Source organism: Colossoma macropomum, unplaced genomic scaffold, assembly GCF_904425465.1.
Source record: "Colossoma macropomum unplaced genomic scaffold, Colossoma_macropomum, whole genome shotgun sequence".
NCBI classification, from domain to species: Eukaryota; Metazoa; Chordata; class Actinopteri; order Characiformes; family Serrasalmidae; genus Colossoma; species Colossoma macropomum.
The window spans coordinates 47,434,364-47,455,565 of NW_023494792.1; the positions used below are offsets into that span (position 1 = coordinate 47,434,364).

At 36.9% G+C, this 21,202-nt stretch overlaps 1 protein-coding gene across 2 annotated transcripts; it reads right to left on the bottom strand.

The window, feature by feature from the left end:
- Positions 1-3,059: 3,059 nt before the first annotated feature.
- LOC118812393 (putative interleukin-17 receptor E-like) lies at positions 3,060-19,826 on the bottom strand. 2 transcript variants are annotated; one of them, XM_036577376.1, is made up of 18 exons: positions 19,471-19,826; positions 17,305-17,332; positions 16,272-16,415; positions 14,544-14,650; positions 13,823-13,937; positions 13,565-13,609; positions 13,055-13,194; positions 12,393-12,464; positions 12,218-12,272; positions 11,969-12,132; positions 11,827-11,871; positions 11,595-11,652; positions 9,072-9,214; positions 7,397-7,462; positions 6,217-6,274; positions 5,630-5,755; positions 4,765-4,827; positions 3,060-3,417 (listed from the first exon to the last, which is right to left on the bottom strand). In XM_036577376.1, the coding sequence occupies exons 1-18, from the start codon at positions 19,567-19,569 to the stop codon at positions 3,266-3,268; spliced, it is 1,680 nt and encodes a 559-aa protein (XP_036433269.1). In that variant the 5' UTR covers positions 19,570-19,826; the 3' UTR covers positions 3,060-3,265. The 2 variants fall into 2 exon arrangements, with proteins under 2 accessions (XP_036433269.1, XP_036433270.1); XM_036577377.1 differs by lacking the exon at positions 7,397-7,462.
- Positions 19,827-21,202: the final 1,376 nt, after the last annotated feature.

Below are 21,202 nucleotides of genomic sequence, written 5' to 3' on the forward strand. Positions count from 1 at the left end.
AGAAGGTCACGCCATTCATTTGTGGTTTTCAGCCTTGCCCTTTACACACAGATACTTCTCATGATTCCCTGAATCTTCTGATGGGTATTTCCTTTAATACTCAAGCATGACTGCATCATGTGTTTAAGAAGAATATTTCACAATTCTTAGTTCTTAGTCTTAAATTGTCCCAATTTTTTTGGAAAGTGTTGCAGGAATTACAAAATCAATAAGGCTGATAGGATAAAAAGTAACCTTTACATTCATATTTACAGCATTTAGCAGATGCTCTTATCCAGAGCAGCTTACTAAAGTGCTTTGGTGTCTACTCAGAGAATGTATCTTTGCTAGTTACAAGTAGGTTAGAGAGAAATCTAGTCCTGAGCTCAGATATTGCTAGAAACAAAAGCCTGTGATACCTAGAGAAAAAGAAACAGAATTAAACATACCGCAATACAATATATTTCAATAATTGCAGTATAATATGTTTTGATAAGTACTTAGTGCTCACTTAAGTGCTGTAAAAACGGTACAAAAACACAGATGTTTGCTGTAAAAACATTTGTGTCTTTGTACTGTTTCTGTTTAACACAGGTTACAGTGGACTTACAAATCACTGCTTCCTCTTTTTATATGCATTTTACTTACCATCCCCACTTTTTTTGTTATGAGGTTATATAATGAAACATTCTATACTGATCCATTCTATTTAGAATGACAAGAGCCCCATCCAGCAGGCACAAAGGGTCACTCAACGGTCATATAAGTTTGAAAATAATGTAAGTCATCCTTTGGTCTTCCAGTCACCAGTACTGTTTCAAACTAACTAATGCGTACATCCCTTTAATCTGATGATAATCTGTTCAGATAAGCATGTTGCCATGAAAATAAAGAACACAGCACATAGCGTGTTTTTAGCACAGTTAACCAAGAAAGTCTTTTTTTTTTGGTCTTTTTTTGTGATTTCTATCTGTTTTCCATTGATTTCTCCAGCACTTTACCTGCTTAGTGGGAGGTGTACATACTAAGTAACTACTAAGTTCAACATTAAAACTAGTTTGTGTAGTGTAGCCCATTTTGGTTTAGTTATGTGTAAACCTGAAACTTATTTTGCAACTAACCTTATTTATAACTTTTTTTACAACTAATGTACAGATTGTGCTACCGATCCCAGAACTCAGCCCAACTGAACATCTATGGGAGATTTTAGACTTATGTGGTAGACAGTGCACTCCATCACCATCAGCAAAACGGCAGTCAAGGGACTATCTTTTGGAAGAATGGTGGTCTGTCCCTCCGGTACAGTTCTGGAAACTTGTTGAATTTGTGGTGGCTTGTGGTGGCTTGTTTAGACCAACACCTTACTGAGGCACTTTATATTGGTTCTTCCTTAAAGTTCTTCCATCTGCGTATTGTAATGCAATTCAAAAGGGATCCTACAAAGGCTTTAATGTAATATATGTTTAATTTCAGTTTGCTTAATTGTTTTTTTTTGTTTTTTTTTGTAGCTTTAACTGTTTCCAAAACAGCAAAAAACTTCCTTGTTGCACCCTTGACACAAGGAACCTCCATAGAGTAAATGAGATAAGCAATCAGACAAGCTGCCTGGTGCAAGATGCAGCATACTGGAAGCCACATCCCTGTACAACCTGAGAAACAAAACAAAATAAAACAAACACTTGCGTGAGCCTGTAGATGCAGACAGTGCAGTACATGCCATAATTGCTCATAGTTGATGAAATGCGATAGTCTCATAAATTAAAGCAGGTGTCTCAGATCTGCCAAGAGTTCAGCTGAGGTAACACTAGCTTACACACCATTAGATTTACAGATTTACTCTATAAAACTGTTTTGAAGTTGTGTTACAGGAAATAGGACTAGTAAAACAACTCTAAGCATGTCTAATTCATAGGCATGTGAACAAGGAGGAGATTTTAGTAACACATTATTTGACAGTTCAAATAATCATAACACATGCATAAGCATTGAATAATGCATTTATAAAGCAACGTGAGTATTTATGAACAGCTTATGCCAGCAATCGCAAAAAGTTGAATTAAATGAACACACATTTCTAAACTAGACCTTCCTTTTAAGTTCCATTACTTAGGAATAATGCTTCATAATATTGTTATAAATGGAAGCACCTTCCATCACTTTAGTTTAAGGTCCCTTATGTCAATGCAATGTCATTTACTTCATAGAATAGTTTATGTCAACTTGCTGTTACGAGCATGAGCTGGTCATAAATATGTTGTTCAATGCTTATGCATGTTATGTAGTACCTCTGTAGGTGGCCTTTAAATAAAGTGTTACTATTATTTTTATATGCTACTCAAAATTGTATGATAAACTCGTTCATGCAAGAGATGAGTTAGAATTGATGATATATATAATAGAAGAGATGAGTGGAATTAAGTCTTTATTAAGAACTTTCTCATACAAAATGGCAGTGGTGCTGCATATTTACAAATGACCTATAGCACATTCACATAAAGACATTGACAATATTTAACAGGTATAAAAAATGCAACAATATAATAAAATTTGGACAAATATAAACATGCTATATAAATAAATGCATTCCATACTACAACATTGAAAACAGAAATGTATGTCTTTCAAAGCATGGTAGCTGACAGAACAATTAAAGACATTTAAGAAGTATACACTGAAAAGTGTAATGCATGATTTCCACATGAATAAAATATGTAAAGTCATGTGCTAAAGTTTTTGGCACCCCTGGTCTAGTGACATGATTTGTTGATTTTCTACATGAAAATAAGTGAACGCACTCTCTACTGAGAACACACTTCAGCACATTTTAATGCACAATTACTGTTTATTTTATATGCTTTTGACATTGTTTTTTGACATCCGGTCTTGCACGTAGGCCGACATGTCATGTTGTTAATCAACTAAAGTTACCCTTTAGCTGAGGATAGAGCAAGTGCTGCACCTTTTAACCTGAGAGATGTTTTATTTTAATATTTAAGTGTTCTCTGTAGAGGGCATGTATTTATTTTCACTTAGAAATGTAATGACCAGGGGTGTTCAAACTTTTGCATACGAGTGTAACATTAAAACAATCTTGTTTTTTTTTTTTTTCAGTTTACTTACTCTTGGCATTGTGTTAGTGTCATGCATTTCATTCATGTGGAAATGATGAACATATCAGAATCTAATAAATTCAGTGCATTTCTATTTCCAGTAGGCCTACCAAATATAAATACAAAATCTATGACAAACAAAGCAAAATACAAACACAACATATCCCATCTCAGAATTACACTAAGAGGTTTGTAGAGTCGTTCAGCAGATTGGACTTCACACAGTGTTTAAACTGAGATGTTCCTGAGCTGCATATGTCAAAAAAGACGGATTTGCACGCGAGTTGAGTTTTGGAGTTCGGCGCTTCAGTCATGGATAAGAAAGAACCTGAAAAACATATTGTTATGTTTTAGATTGACAGCTTGACCATAAATCAGTACACTTTATATTAGTTGCAAATTCATTGGCCTGTAGGTCTTCAAAATTATTACAATATTTCTTCAGTTCTTGTTTGTTAGTGCTTGTAATTGATATTGTGTGTATGTAAACAATCATAAATGTGCAGGCCACTTCATTAGAAACACCTACTTTGTTGATATACCTTGTAAGAGTACATCTTGAGACTATAGCTTTTCTTTGCACAACACACTAAACCACTAAAAGTTTAGAATCACTTATACAGGGGTGCACAACTCTGGAGGGCCGGTGTCCAGCACAGTTTGGTGATTTACCTGCTCAGCCACACTTGATTACATTTATCTGTTAATTGGAAGGTTTAGAGAGTGTGTTTAAGTAGGGAAACCTCAAAACTGTGCTGGACATTGGCCGTCCAGGACTGGAGTTGTACACCCCTGACTTATCATATTAATAATTGTTAGTCAATAAAGATTTATATAGTGAAATGTGTTAAATAGATATTAAAATATAAACTGATGGTTTATTCATAATGTAAAGTATTTAGGGAACAACAAGAAGTGATTATATGGTAAAAGATAGTAAATATTATTAAATAATGAACTATAATTATTTTTTTATAGAAACTTTTTGTCAAAAAATCACTATGAATAACTATTTATTTGGTGAGATCCGGTTTTAATTTTTACAGCTTCCTATGAATTGTTTGACACCTATAGAATATTAGCATCATATTACAATTTTTTTCATTCATGTATCTGCAACAAAACTGGTTTAATAGTTTTACTTGGAAAACAGCAACAACTTCTGAATGGTAGGGTAAGTGTTAGTCATCCTCTAGACTTTCATTAGTGGTCATCTGATATTTTTGCTAAGTGAACCATTCAGAATAATAATACTGGCAATAAAAACAAAGAAACAAAAAGCACAGCAGCAATGTTGCTGTGCCTGATCCACTCGTTCCAGCGTACAACACTACAGTGCCACTACCATGAGTGTTTCTGTTGTGCTAAGAATAGTCCACCGCCTAAAGGAGGTCCTTTTCGATGGAGGGATAAGGGGCAGCTTATAAATTTTCATCAACAGATGGGCTACAGATTGTAACTGTAAACCTATAATGTGCACCTATATGGTAGGTGTTTCTGATAAAATGGCCTGGCAGTGTAGGAACAAGGTAGATGTAGTACTAAAGGGCCCCTTGCTAAATTTTTACAAGCTCTAAGTGACCTTAATATGTTGAATACAACTAAACCTACATGCAGGTACATACTTAGACATATACATATACATACATGTATAACAAAATAAATCTTTTCCCACCTGTGTGAGGTCTTGGCAAGCGACCAATACCCCGAGCTTTTGTTATCCTTGTAATCTGGTAAACTGAAAGTACATGTCAAAGGAAGCATGAGAAGGTGTAATATTCAAAACAATTTCTGTCTTGCGTGTTGATCTGCTTCAATGACTGTGTTAGAATAGAGATATGTAGGCATTATAAAAGCATGGAAAAACTGTCCTGTATATATGTGTTATCAACCAAGTTTCTGTTTAGCATCACAGAAGATATAGGGATTAGATATGAAAGGGTAAAAAAAACAGATTTTACCAACAGGCTATACATGAAGTCATGGTCTTTTGAAGAGCTTGAAATGTTGGTCAAACATACTGCATTTTCACTGTCTGTGTTTTTGTTATTCTGTGTTAGCAAAAGGTTTTGCACTGTATCACTGTATCAAAAATAAATGTGCTTTCAATGCTGCAATTCTGATGCAACAGAACAGTGGTTCTCAATCCTGAGGACCAGTTTTAGAACCACTGCTAAAGAAGAACCAGCTTTGGTTTCCTACAGAACTTGGAGATGTGCAAGTGTGAAGAACCTTTAACATTTTAGAAAACCTTCACTTAATATAAAGGTTTTGGGGCTGTAGCCCCCAGTCATAAGCTTACATATTAGCTCCAAGCTAATATATGCATACCAGGAGTGAAATTTTTCTTCCTGTCTTCCTTGTTTATTTTGAATTACTGAATTGAGCGTCTCATACTAAACAACGCAATACATTGTATTGTTATACTCCCAAAAGGTTCTATACCAATCAAAGTATATTTCTTAGAGCTGTACATCCGAACCAAGAGCCATTTAGGAGCATTCATTTTTAAGATCATATGGACATGCAAAACCCCTTACCTATCATTGCAATGCCTGTCACCATAGCAACCACCAATAAAGCTGTGGTCAGGGCCACCACTGGCACCACTACATGCGTTAGCTGCCATTCACTCTCACTGCTTGTGGACGTGGAGGCCGAGAACGCTGCAGAGAAACAAGGAAAACGTGTATGGACTTACAACCACATAACTTTTTTAATGGTTTTTTTTATATATCTTTGGAAGGAAGGAAGTCAGAGGCTAAGGCAAAGTCATTGTGTGCTCATTTTGCAAGTGTAGGGCGAGGTAGGAGATATTTTTGCCTTGGGCTTTCATCAAAGCTTTGACATGCCTTTAGATGATCTCACCTATAGTCAAAATGAGTGGTGTTAGGCAGGTTGAGTCCTGCTCGGTAAGGCAAGCACAAGCAGTCCTAAATGTCACAAGCCACCCTTGCCGGAAGATGTTTGGTGTAACAGGAGCTTTTGAGCATTGTAAATTGAAGCACAATAGCATCCCCATTCACTTCTGAAGGATTTTGTTATCACATGAACTTTAACATCTACAGTTAGAAGTCATGGAATTACTAATCAAGCCCTGACATGAAGATTCTGGATTAGAACTTACAGCATGGGGGCTGGCAGTAGAGAGTAGTCACTCCGTATTTCACATCTGCCCGCTTTGCCTGGGGGAGCAGAAGATGTAATTAAGAATTACTTGAAGCGATATTGCAGCACATTTAGCCTAGTCATTACAACAGTGTGTGGACATCCCTCCTAATTCAACTGTTCAGCCATACCCATTGATGTCAAACTGAAGAGCCCAGTGACTTTAAATATAGCACTGATATAGGATGCTACCTTTGCCACAACTTAGTTTATGAAATTTCTGCCTTGCTAGATCTGCTGTGTTCAACTGTAAGTGCTATTATTATGAAATAGAAGCATCTAGGAGCATCAACGGCTCAGCCACGAAGTAGTAGACTACACAAACTCAGAAGCGCGCAGGTGGTTATCCAATTTCCAAACTTCCTTTGGAAGCAAGATCAGCAAAAGAACTGTGCTTAAAGAGTTTCATAATGTGGGTTTCTATGACCAAGCAGCTGCACACATGCTTAAGACCACCATGCTTGATGGAAAGTGTCCGCTACAGTGGTATAAAGCATGCCACCACTGGACTCCGGAGCAGTGGAAATGTGTTTCCTTGAGTGATGACTCATGCACTATTATCTATTAGTCTGATAGATTAATCTAGGCTTGGCGGACGTTAGGAGAATGCTATCAACTGGAATGCATAGTGCCAACGGTAAAGTTTAGTGGAGGTGGGATAATGGGCTCGGCCCCTTCCAGGCTCAGCCTCTTAGTTCCAGTAAAGAGGTGTGGATGAACCCCAGTGGCCTGCACAGGGCCACTTCAAAATCTTGTAGTAAGCCTTCCCAGAGAAGTGGAGGCTGTTATAACCAAAAAGGGGGGCCAACTCCATATCAATGCCTATGGTTTTGGAAGGGGATGTCCAAGAAGTTCATATAGGTGTGACGGTCAGGTGTCCACACACTTTTGACCATAAAACATATAATATAAGCCAGTGGGAAGTTGCTTCAGCCACAAGTCAATAAGTTTTCTATTCTTTTACAGTGCAGATAAATGTGTCGAAATTATTGCCTCTGGTAATCAACTGTACTCTGCAGATAGGTCAGATAGACATTATGATGAAAAACACTGGACTATTCCTTTAAAGTTTTTCTTTGAACATTGTGAAAGTGTAAGCGAAAGATAAGTGAAATCAGTCAACATTTTATCTTGCTTACCCTGATGCAGTTATTTGATTTGCAGAGATCTGTGGACAAATCAAGCTGTACGGTCTGAAATTTCTCCTGTAGAAGCAGCAAATAGCAGTTTGGGTTGAACAAGCGGTTACCATGTCTCATTTTTTTAACTTAATTTCCTTCTGCCACATGGTTGATTACCATTGATAAAATCCCATTTACCATGGACTCAAAACATTGTTATGATAGAAACCAATGGGCTGTTGCTTCAGGTTCTGCCCGTTCACTTCTATAGAAGTTTCTTTCCAGAGAACCTGTTTTGTGTTCTTTTGTACAGGAAAATACATCAAAATGTTTGTCCAAGGTAATCAGCCATATGGCAATAATGCAGTAGATAGAAAGTAGATTAAAAAAGACTGACGCTGTTTTCCTGTAAATCTTGAATACCCTTGTAAACACCCTGCATGCTTCACTTTCCAAGATGTTCAAAAGGCTTGTTTTGGGATAAGATCACTTTGATTGCTAAACTGTACATTCATCTAACATGACTCATTGTCTGCTATCTTATAGAGCTGGTGAGTACAGTGTAATTTCAAGATGGCTAGTGCCATGCCAGCTAACAACATAAAAGTTTATACACTAGAAGGTTGCTTGTTACTGCACTACAATTTCCCATTGCCCGAGGCAAGCACAGGCAGACATGATTCACTGACAGTTTTCTACTTCTCAGTATTCCACTGTCACCACCTTCTTTCCTCCACAACCTAATCACTAAAACATCCATATGTTGTACTCTATCATCAATATTGGTCTAACAATATGGCTTCCTGTTCATAAGTTGCAATAAAATATAAATGTTCTAAATATTTTTCCCATATTTTCTCGTAACGCTTTGACAGTTATTGCTATACTGTGATTTAGAAACACTACATCTCATGATAATCATTAACATTTGCATACTTGGAAATGTGCCATCTTTATCATACTTTGATCTTGGAAAAGTGAATAATTGACCTTTGATTCTCCATATATATATATATATATATATGTGTGTGTGTGTGTGTGTGTGTGTGTGTGTGTGTGTGTGTGGGTGTTTGTTTATATATGTGTGTTTGTTTGTCATGTTTATGGATGTGAGCTATGGATCTAATGTACTTTGTACATTTGTGATCCTGGAATGCTGAATATAATCAGCAGCAATTACTTAAAGGGCCTACGTCATGGAAAAACAAATATCCTTTGCCTTTTTTGAAATAAGAGCTAGGTATAGTAAATAAACATTCCTAATGTTCAAAAATCATCATTTGCTATATATGGAAACTATGCTGCAAAAATTACACATTTTAAGTTGTGATGTCACAAAAAAATATATATATCAACCTATTCAGTCTACATCAGTTTAGACTCATTCATTTATCTTTAAGTTTTAACTGGCTTTTTAGTCTGGACTGCTTTTTGAGTGAGACATGATACAGTGCAGCCAATCCGAAAAAAAGGGTAATTTACACATATCAGTCTTAAAGCAACAGTAACAAAAATAGCTTGCTTAACTTTGAGGGATAAAAAGAGGTCAGAAAATGGTCATGTAAAACTGCATTATGAATTTTCTGGTATATTAACCCACAATGCCATAAGCTGACCTAGAATAGAAGAAAAATATGGAACATATGGGCTCGTTAAGGAACTATAGGCCTCTATCTGTTTGAATTACACTTACCACTTTAACTAAGGTGGTGTGTGTGACCTCACACTCAGCAGCCACAGTTTTGGTACACTTGCTCAGAGCAAGGCTGGTTTTGACCTGTGATGTCACAAGCAGCTCTGAGTGACCCACTTGTGTGCTCACTTTTAGATCCCAAGCTTAAAGACACAGAATAGAGAGCAATTAATGAAAGACCCAATGAATGTGCAAAGAGTTCAGACAATGGCTTAAATGAATGGTTCCACAACAAATCCAGTTTATTCAACTTTCCACTCACCCCAGATTTAGTCTAGCAGCCAAGACATGTTTGGTGTCCATATTTTGTTTCTTTAGTTTAGCGCTGGAGCTATAAGGTTAATGTTGCTAACAAACACTGGAAGTCAATAGTCACCCAAATCTTTTACATAAATACATCCCCATACATGCTAAAGAATCATGAATGGAATCTATAGCATCGATATGCCTGCATGACATACATATATGCAATAGGCAGTCAGGTTTTGGCACAACACTCCTGTCTAAAGTGGTTGCTCCCAGACTTTGGCCATACTGTGAATGTGTTTCACAGTAAGTCATCCTGTATTGTAAACCACCTCAACAAGTCTGTGCAACTTTAATGAAGACCTGGCTGCAGTGGCTGCAGTTTGAGTGTGTTGAGAGAGGTATTTATGGAAGGCCTGTCACAGTTATTAAAAAAAACTGGCGAGCTAATTGCAGTTATTCAAACTGACCACAATTACTTCCCACAACTGCAACTGTTAGTTTTCACAATCCTATATTTAGCTGTAGAAAACAATGTGAATTAAGTGAGTTTTCATTGGTTGGGTTGATGCAAATACATACATAAAAAAGAACAGAAAATCATGCATCTTTTGACACTCTGCAAGGGACTTGGAAAAAATAACAAAAGTTCCAATTTCTGACTGGTACTATAAAACCTTTAGAGGGCAGCAGTAAGTAATTTTTTAAGCAAAGTAAGTTTTTTTAAGCTTTAGCTGTGTCTGTTGGTGCTACTAGGTATCGACAATTGAGCCAATTTGGTCACTTTAGGCTTTTAAATAGTTACATACAATAAATGAAACAAAAATATTGGTATGTATTTGGCAATTAATTGCCAGCTAAAATTTTAGACTAGAAAAAGACAGAGAACACTAAAAATGTTCAAGTTTGCAACGTAGGCCTCACAGCTGCCGTGTTATATCAAAGAAGCAAAATTTGGACACCAAACATATCTTGACTGATCTGGAGAAAGTGGAAAAAAATCATTTGAATTTGACTTCCCCTGAACCATTCCTTAAAGTATTTTGCATGCTTTTAACAAATTGCTAGTTGTGGAGTTGTAAAATAATGGCCTTATAATGTTCAAGCCCAGTGCAAATATACTAGTACAAGACAATATTAGTGTCTACATCACTGCATGATTAAATGTTCTTCCTCCTCTCTCTCTGTATATGACTCAACTCTTCAGAGAAGACATGTTTAAGCAGGGAAAACACCAAATAATGTAAGATAGGGGTCATTCCAAGACTGGGAATGAAAACAGAAAAGGAACAGGAACAGTTTACAGATTATTATCAAGTTGCAGTTACTGTCATACTAGCCAACCTTGAAACTTCTAGAGAAAGTTTTCAAACCCACAAAATAACAACCCAACCATATATGTCCAAAAGTATACTTTTAACTTGCACCCATTGCTGACACTGTTCAACTGAATAATCTACAACTTGTATAATCTCCATAGAAAAGCATTGTCAGTGCTGCTTTGGAGCAACCACACATTCCAGGCTGTTGAAGGAGTTGGAGTTGCATTTGTGATCCAGAACTAATCATTCAGCATCAGTACCTGACCCTTACAAATGCTCTTGTGGCTAAATGCAATTAAATCCTTGCAGCAATCCTCAAACCAACATCTAGTGGAAAGTCTTACCAGAAAAATAGAAGCTGTTACTGCAGCAAAGAGGAGCAAGCTCCCTATCAATACCTTTGATTTCAAACAACGGTGTCTACAAACTTTTGGACATAGAGAGTACAGTAACTGAGTAGTAACTTCAGTAAGATTCAAAGGTTTACTAGTGATATTGTTGTCACGGGGCATGGCCACAGTGTTGCCAGTCACTTGATCACATCCAGGAGATCAAAGCCACAGATCTCAGGAGATCAAAGGAAAAGACGTCACAAGCATACAGCTTTGACGTTTAAAGTTTAAAGACTTTCCTCTGTTGATCAAATCACCATTGTTCTGGGTAACCATTCAGCAGGTTTGTGATAACAAGAAAGGAAAAAAATAAATAAAGCAGAAAAATATAGGAGAATTTCCATCTTGGGGGGACGCTGCTGAGGGCAATGGAAATCTGGACCCTCCCGGAAGAATTATGAGGGTTGGAAAGTGGTATAAATAATATGATCTTTCATACAGATGTTGCATATAAACATTAGCAACTTTTATAATAAATAACAATCTTTGTTTCAGTTGGAAGCCCATAATGTTGGGACCACCCAGTTACTTTGAGCAAGATAGTACGTTAAAGACTGAATTACCTGGGAAGTTCCCTTCTGAAAATGGGCACTTAACCCACACTCCAGCCTCTGTGATGAACTGAAAAAAAAAAAAATCAGAGCACGCATTGTCTAAATAATGAGTGGGAGGATCATTTTCATTTGACCAAAGTAGCGCTTGTGCCTAAAGCAATGATATTCATGATGACAATAACATTGTACTTAGTGGTATGGAAATGATAAAAGGCATTAAAGATGAAGTGATAATATTAACCTTCATGCAAAGCCGGGGATGAGGATCCACCGCTGAGTATGTCACCTGTGGAGGGTTGTGTGGTTAGGTACAACTCAAAAGTAATGGGCGGTGTGTCCATTTATTTGTTTATGCATATTCATTTTCTCAAAAAGGAGCTTACTTTTCCTTTCATGTACGTCTGGGATGAATTTGCAAAGTCTTGGCACGTGTCTCCATCTTGCAGCTCGCACAACCTAATGACGGCATTAACATGGCACGTTGCTTCCCACGATAGTGTCTCCTCAATAGGGTCAAAGGTGATCCCAGACCACAGCTCCTCAACACCTGACAAGCATCAAAAGTTTCAGGCCCCCGCTCTTCAATAACCAGAGCAGAGCTTCCTTCTTCAGGTGTAAACACATATACTTACGGTTTTCGAAAGGGCAGACTCGAACCCGAGGTGCATCAGTCATGATAGACCAGCCCTACGTCAAAATACCATAGTGCTATAAATGCCACAGAATCACCACTCAGTTGCCATTAACACAATAAGTGGGTCAAATGCCTGAGATTCACATTGTGTTTCCTGAACAATCTTTCCTCACCTCAATGCACAAGCAGGGCACAGGTCGGGAATACTTCAGGGTGACTTTCTTCACAGGATTCTCCTTTTTCAGCTATAAAAGGAAACATGATTGACAGACCTGTCTGTTTGGAAGTCACGTGGCAGAGTTTCTGTCCTACTTTATGCGTTTGATTGCGTAAATTTTGCAGAGTGTTTACAAGATACTGTCTATGATCCCGTAATCAAATGCATGTTTGGAGTTTCCAAGTTTGGAATGGTTGAGTGGAATTCAGGTCATGACAGGGTGTCAGAATTGACTTTGTCTTTATATTCCTTAATAACCTTCCCTTGCTTCCTTTGTTGACTAAGCTCCAGGAAATGTAGTAGAATGCCAGCACCAAGTGACTGCTCAAATGGATGTATAACAGCATGGATTGTAGCAAATCACTGGGCATCTGTAATCACATGAAAAATTCCCCTACATTCAAGCATACACCTGGTAACCCTGTCATTTAAGTCACTTATAAGTCATGTAAATTCTGTACTTTTTATACATTTTTTGTCTATTTATCTATATTTTCTATATATCTGCCAAGCTAGTTAGCCATCTGTCTAACTGAAAGGATGTGGAATTAGGGTGATTAGGGTTACATTCCATGTCATTGACTTGGTGTATATATGCCAGACTATTAAATGACTTACCACTGCTTGAACTCCAGTGCCTGTGCAGATGAAACCCTTGTGGCAGAGCCTCAGTTGGTAGTCTTTATCCTCCAGCATATCGGAAACACTCACAGAAAGCTCCTTCCTATCAGTGTCTACATCATACTGAATCTTCCCCGCTGAGAGCAAAAAAGAAACAGACTTCATGCATTCTGCATGACACATTCTTAAGCGTAAACACAAAGTTACTTCACTGCTACACCCCTTAAAAATAAAGGTGTCTAAATGGTTCTTGGCCTGGATGTACAGTTTTAGGACTCATCTTCAACTGGTATAAAATTTTTACATATTGTGGATACTCTTTATCTTTAAAGAGGTTCCTCAATCACACACATCTTTTTACCAACAATCCTTTGAAGAGTTTTGGGAAATGAAAGTGGTTCTCCTAGAGCTTTACTCTAAAGAGCTCCTTTTGGTTCCATTTGGCACCTTTATTTTAAAAATAAAGGGCAAAATTGTAGGGCAAAACAGCTGTTCCTCCAAACTTACTGATGCATTCAGGGACACTTCTTTGTATATCCTTGTTGCTGCAGTCTGACAGAAGAAAGAAAGGATTAACATTGATGAGTTTGACAGTTTCAACTGTTCTGAACTTTCAATGAGAACATTTGGAGTATTCTTACACAGAAGACATGTCTACCCTGTGTATACTGTGGGAATTCTTTTATTCAACAACAGAAAAAATCTTAAAATTCAGTGACTGTGACAATACAGTGACTACTACTATAATGGCAATATCACCCATACCTGGAACACGGTATGATCTGGAAATAGCCACATCACAGATGTGCGGCCAGGTTTTAATTGTTACATGGACATCCTGTCCTGAGTGCACTTCCAGGCAGTCATCCTGAAAATTCACCTTCCATAAAAAGACACAAAAGCAGTCATTCTTATTCAGAGTTCCAAGAAAGATACAGATTTGAGACAGCAACAATTTTAAGTCGTTTCTAAGAAATACAGGGAGTTGTCTAGTTCCGAATTTGTCTTTATCCCTCCAGGCACACAATGAATAGGGTGACTTGACTTGTACTCACAGGTAAGAGTGCTTAAAACCTGCTGCTTTTTATTTTTTTGACAAAAGAAAAACTTTGCCAGTATTAGCAAAAGTATGATAAGGCAAAACTATTTCATAGCTCTTTGAAACAAGACGGTGTCGACTCTAAACTTTCCAGTGATAGCATGTGTTTGCTTATAAATACAGGAGATATTGTATTATAGCTTAAATATTTTAAAAAGTTACTGTTGTGCAGTACTGAAAGAAAAAACAACTCTTTTGCATTGTTTTTGTCATTGCTTTACATTGAAACAAACAGAAATGTAATTCAGAAGTGCAGACCATTCTGCCAGAAAAGAATAAAAATGGAATATAAATGTTATTAACTCATTGTGGACTTAAATAAATAACTCTCAACTTCTAAGGATTAAGAATAATATACAGTGTTGACACATAGAGTGATAGTAATACCTGCTGGTTCACCAATTTCTCTCTTGCTGAACGCAAGATTCTCACGGCTCTGCAGCGTTCCATCATTCCTGCAGTAACTATGCACACGTAGATGCCACGGATGTGCTCTGGAATAGAGAAATTCCCCAACAGTCAGTCACACAAACACACTTCCAGATAACCCATTATTGGCTGACCCACATGGACAGGAACAAGCAGTGGCACCAAACAAGAATCATATGTTGTGGAGAGGGATTGGGAAATGACTGCAACAGAGGCTTCCAAAGAATTTTCCCTGTGCTATGAACAATGAAAATCCCATACGGATAACAGCTGAAGTTAGTAACGAGTTGTGATGTGAATCACTAGAGTGAATAGGATTGTGAGGTGTGCTGCAGTGGGAATAAACAGTAACATAGATGACCTTTATATGACCATGTACATCTGGAGATCTGGATAGTCTTTCTGTTTTGTTGTATTCTAACCTATCTCACACTAATTATTACCAGCGTTCATCTAACTCTAACAGTTAAACTACACTAAATCTAATTCAGTTGATACATTCTACAGGAGGTCATCTAACCCAGCTGACTTTCTTGTGTTTAGAGATTGTTTAGAAAGTCCTACTTGTTGATACACCTTGGTGGTGTACAGTTAGTGACTATGGTTCTTTTTTTTTATTTTAAGTTGGCTTGACAAAGCCAATTTACTGTTCTCCATAATTTTGTTAATATTTTTATTCTACTCTGAAATTTGTTAACACACCTCCTCCTGCAGTTCACATGCTAGAGCCACCAAACCTTGTCCAATCCTAGAGCCTAAGAGTTAATGCTTTTTGCACTGATCAGACAGTTTTCATACAGTGATCATTCAGATATTTCTCCTATAGGGCTGAATGTTCAGAAAATTCAACTGTCACAAACGAATGAACACCTCTCACACTGACACTCATAGGCATTACATACAGACTCACATACATATTAGCATACACATATACACACATACTCAGCAACCACTTGGGATATCATAGAAACCACCAAGCAATACCCTAGCAACCACCCGGAACACCACTGCAGCCTTTAGCAACCATGAGAGATACCATAGTAACCATCTAACAACACTCCAGCAATCACATCCACTACCATAGCAACCACATAGCAACCACCAGACAGACCATAGCGTCTGCCTAGCAACACCCTTACAACCACATAGCAATGACCTAACAACCACTTAGCAATACCCTACATACACCTAAGATACCATAGCAACTGCTTAGCAACAGCCTATGAACTCAATCCCTGGAGTTACTGAATAACAAGCCTTAGTGTGTAATATACCTGGTATTTAAGGGGTTAAACAACCAGAATAGCATAGAAAACTGTTAGCAACACCCTTGCAATCACCTGAAATATCATAGCAACCATGTAGCAACACACCAGCAATCACTCTGCATTTTCCTACGTGTGGAAAACCCCCAGCAAACCTCCAGTGCCTGATACACTCATACCAGTGCAACACACACTACTATGCCTCTACCATGCCACTACATGTCACTACAATGGTCCACCACCCTAATAATATCTGATCAGTGGTGATGCAATTGATGCGATTGATAGGCAGGGTTGAGGGTCCGTGCTACTGTACAGTACAGTCAGTAACTGTAAACTTAAAAATGAACCTCTGTGGCAGAAGTTTTTAATAAAATGATCAATAAGTGTGATTACAAGGTAAATGAGTGAACCTACTTACTGTTCATCTGAAGACCAGTGCTGACTCTGAGATGAAGAGAACACCTCTGTCTCTCCTCACACTTCATCACTGTGGAAATGCTGGTGTTGCTGAAGACATCCCTGTTCACCCCACCTGACAGGTTCTTGCACCTCTCAAATGACACTGCAAAGTACAGAACCAATCAGGCACAGTCTTCTCTGACCCACAATCAATTTTGTCCTCAGTGAACAAAGCATTTGTTAAAGGAACAGTTTTGTCCCTTTACCCCAAAAGTAGTCAATAAGCCAAGATATGTTTGGTGTCGGAAGTTTGCTTCTTTAGTTTAGCACTGGATCAACGAGGCTAATGTAGCTAACAAGTAATGGAAGCCTATATCACAGCACTTAGCATCATGCAAGCTGCATGCCTAAAACATCACACATTTGAATCCAACCATGTTATTAAGAAATGTTTCAAATTGCCTTAAAGCCTGAATTTTATTCATTCTTTTGTCTATTTTTATAGAGACCAGTACATCATATGATACCAGACACCACATGTTAGTTTAAGATGACTTCACTCTACATCATTTGAGAAAAATGTGTAATGATTAGGTATGCAGTTTCTCAATGCTAACTGGTGGCTATGTTTCCATTTCTCATGATCCCTATTAGCCTCATAGCTTGGTAACTTCAGACACCAAATATGTCTTGTCTGATTAACTATATTTAGAGCAAAGGTGAAACTGAACTGAACTGAACAGAATTGGGAAACTCTGGGAAGTTTAGTGTAATAATGACAAACAATAACATACACGTTTTGTTTGGCTCAATACTCACTGTTATAAACTTTATAAGGGTTAGGTTCACCCATTGATAATAATCATAGCTTTCCAAGCTAGTGTCTCGATCAAATATAGTGTTCCCATAAGAAAACAAATATTTTGAGGTTTATGAGGATTGTTTATAACAGAAAGACCACCCACCCTGACTGATTTGCTAGATTTGATCGATTATAAATTACAAAGCAATACAAAAAATAAACAAATAAATAAATAACACATAACGCTTACATTGGTAGTTGGCTTCACAAGGCAATCCCTGTAAGGAAAGATGCCAAGAGAAAACAGTTTAGCATCATACTTCATGGTTTGTCCTGTTATACACACACATTACGTGAAGGTCACATGGCATATGACCGGTTTGTAGCACACCAGTGATTACATTTAGATGTCTCAACAATGGAGCTGCATGGCTAATAGCCTGGCATGAGGAAGCTGAGACATGTAGGGGTTTGCCCAGTGCACTTTGCACTGGGCAACATCCTGGTTCCATTCACACATCAAGTGTAATTTTGGCTGGGTTCACATTTTCTTATCAATGAAGTCCTCACTGGACCTTTGTCCACATAATGTAACAGAGGAAAATATTTAGAAAAAGTGGCTAGATGATTCCTTTATTATTTACTTTAGATTGTTCGTACATTTCACCTACTGTCAATCATAAAAGCTCATAATGAGAAAAATTAAAAAGACTGAACGCAAGACTTTATTTACTGTACACTGCTGAGAAACAGGAATGAAACAGGAACAGGAAACATGCAAAGTCACTTTTTTTCTTCTACTGCCTGTATCCTTTGAAGATATTTACAAACCACAGTGGAGGAAGTTCTGTTTTCAAGGTAAACTGATGTCGCCATCCACACGTAAAACATGATGCACTTCATTCATTGATGGAAGTGATAAGCTATTATTATTGCAGTTCTCTGTAAAGCTAATATTCACATTGCCATATATTTAACACCCTCTTGGGTGACACCTAATAGCCCAAAGCGCTTTACTATAGTAGATTTTCTAAGGGAATTCCAAAGTGACAGTCTATTTTAAGTGCATGCCAAAGTCAACTGATACAGCATGAATAGCACGTAAGAGTGAGGGAGGGAATACAGGACTGTGCCAGCATGACTGCTGGTGTGACGTGTACGTCATTTTCCATGACAATCATTAAACGTCATTCCTTTTATTTGGACTTTTAGCATAGTTAATTATCAATGCTCAAATATGAAGTGTGTACACAAAGGCGACTGGATGATTAGAGCAGCAATTACATCATTTGTAACAGCTCTGCTCTGTGATAATACATTCAGTACACATACACACATACACACACTTTTTTTATATAGCATCAGGACAGTAGGGTTATACACATGTCTTACCTACATGTAATAATAAGAAGTCCTATTTACATTATACATATATAAGTACCAATATGTAATAATATGTCCCATATTAATTAAAAATATGTAAGCATTTATATGCAATAATGTATCCCATATGTGTTATATGAACGTAAACACCCATATATACTTACAGGTACACATAAGTACCTATGTATCCTAATACGTCACACATTTGTTATAAATGGTATATATGCATTCAATAATAATATTTTCTGTATGTATTATTTAAACCGTCACTGTCCAAAGAAAACATGTATGTCTACATTAGTAACTTTACAGAAAAATGGTTTTAATGTAATTTAATATAAAAAGGTTTCACTGTAAACAGTTTTGAGCATTTCTATCAGTCCATTCATCATGAAATTATCACATAAGTCAAGGACAGCCACCATGTTCAAATTATGTCAAAAAATAAAAAAAAATATAAAAATAGAGATGATTTTTATATTCCTATATGAAATAATATGTACCATGTATTTTATATATTACATATGTAAGCACCTATATGTAATACTATGCCTCACATGCATTATATGTAAGTATTATAAATAAGTATCTCAGTTATATGTGAGAATAAGTCACATATGAGTTATACATATACATCCCATGATGTCATATATGGAAGGAACTATAAGAACATATAAAAGCCTAAATCTTATATATATATATATATATATATATATATATATATATATATGTGTGTGTGTGTGTGTGTGTGTGCGAAGGGCTGTTTTGTTTGTCCTGTCCTGGTTTTCTCTGGTTTTACTACAGTGTTTTCTTATAATCGTATGACAACAAACACCCACACTCACATAAGGTGATAATTAACCAGAGGAAACAGTTAAGTTCCTATCAGTTCCTATACATTAAAGCAAAATATATTTGATTAAACTAGCAGGTTCCACATTCTATATCACATTTTTAATAGAATCAGCAGAAGTGAATGACCTTCTGCAGGTGATTGAATGCAGAAGTTGTGATAGCTCTTCCACTGAAATACCTGAGAACAGCGGGCTTCACATTGCTCAATCTTCTCTATCCGTTCTCCTTGCACTCTGGAGCTGAAGAAAGCCAGCAGCAACAGCACCACACTCTTCATCCTCAGTGGGTAGAACTCAGTCTGCCTGGGAGCTGAAGTCCTCTGTTAGAGAAAAGACTTTGACAGACCAAACCTTGTACTAAGGGCTAGTTAACAGTGTCTATTGTCTATTACAACCTGTATTTAATTCTTTTACAATCTGTATCTCTATGACTGTCTGTATTCCTATTGCAGTCTGTAGTTCTACTACAATCTGAAGTTTCCTCCTGAGGTTTTGTAGCACTTAAAGCCAAACCGAAGGTGATGAGCTCTAAATATAATGTGTTAACAGGGGGAGGGAAATAACCGCCCCTTCTGTGTGTCTCTCTTTTCCTCATCTGTTCACACATACACACTCTCTCCACCCTCTCTATCTCTCTCTCTTTCTCTTTCTCTCTCACTATACTTGATGTAGAATACTAAATATGTTTTTTATTTCTTTATGTTTCATTTTATTACTTTTTTCATTTTGTTCATATTGTTCATTTTATACCGTTATAGTCGAAAAGAATCTCTGTTTTCACTTAACCAAGCCAGGTGAAGCCATCACTATGATTGTTTATGCTTTGATTCATTACTCTCATGGCTTGGTGCTTAAAATATGTCATTTTAATAGGTGAACTGACACTCATATGCAAATTTATCTGAGTCTTCTGGCCAGCAGGGGGGGCACACTGTGCAGAACACTACATAGAGTTATTCAACTAGTTGCACAGGTATCAATTCTGGCTCTGTTTTTTTATAGTAATTTTATTTACAGTCAGTCTTTTTTAATTAAGATGCCACATACATTTTTAATGTATTAATCTTCTTTCCATACAGCATTTTGTATAATTTATTTTTACATAATAATGTTTGTTTATCCCTTAGAATCAAACAGGCTTTTTTTTACTGTGCCTTTAAGATGGACACATGTATGTATGTATATGGACATACATGTATGTATATTAACACTATAGGAACAGTAGCTTGTATTTCCAAAAAAGTAACTTTACAGTACAAAGAAAAACATTTTTAACTTTCAATGGAAATTAATAGAGAAATTATTTTTTCCATCATTCCAACATTATCAACAGTTTCTGGTGGTCCATTAATCATGGAATTTTGACACAACATAAAGGACAACTTGACTTTTTATGTCAAAAAATGTAAAACAACAAAAATGAAGATATGAGGTTTTGTCCCAGCAGTGACGATGTATATATATATATATATATATATATATATATATATATATATATATATATATATATATATATGCTGTTGTGATTGGCTGACCTCTATTGTGCCCATCCAGGATGACGCACTCCAAAACTTAAGCTGTGGTCTAGATGGACTGCGTTCCTAGGCTGCTACGTTGTTGATGGCTGGATTGTTCAAAAGGCCAATAAAAGATATAGCATTCTATCTTAGCCTTGTATCTGTTTTAGGGGTTGTAAACCGATTGCAAGGTATGAAGTGCACCTGCTTTCATTGAGGTGAACAGGTTGTAGCTTGCAGGATAGCATTTAATACAAACAAAGACATGTTCTGCATGCCACATTACATCAGTCACATCAATGTTAGCTTGTCAGCATGCTATCATTCATATTATCCGTCATTCATTCATAGTATCATTCATCAACAGTTATTTTCTGCATCACATTTTCATGCT

What these genes read in the sequence shown, in the direction of transcription:
- LOC118812393 (XM_036577376.1), bottom strand. Translation starts at nt 19,569, where the DNA reads ATGAAGAGTGTGGTGCTGTTGCTGCTGGCTTTCTTCAGCTCCAGAGTG. An exon ending in CACTGGTCTTCAGATGAACA is followed by an intron (nt 14,651 to 16,271) that starts GTAAGTAGGTTC and finishes TCTCTATTCCAG; the next exon opens with AGCACATCCGTGGCATCTAC. An exon ending in TGCCCTGCTTGTGCATTGAG is followed by an intron (nt 12,273 to 12,392) that starts GTGAGGAAAGAT and finishes ATTTTGACGTAG; the next exon opens with GGCTGGTCTATCATGACTGA.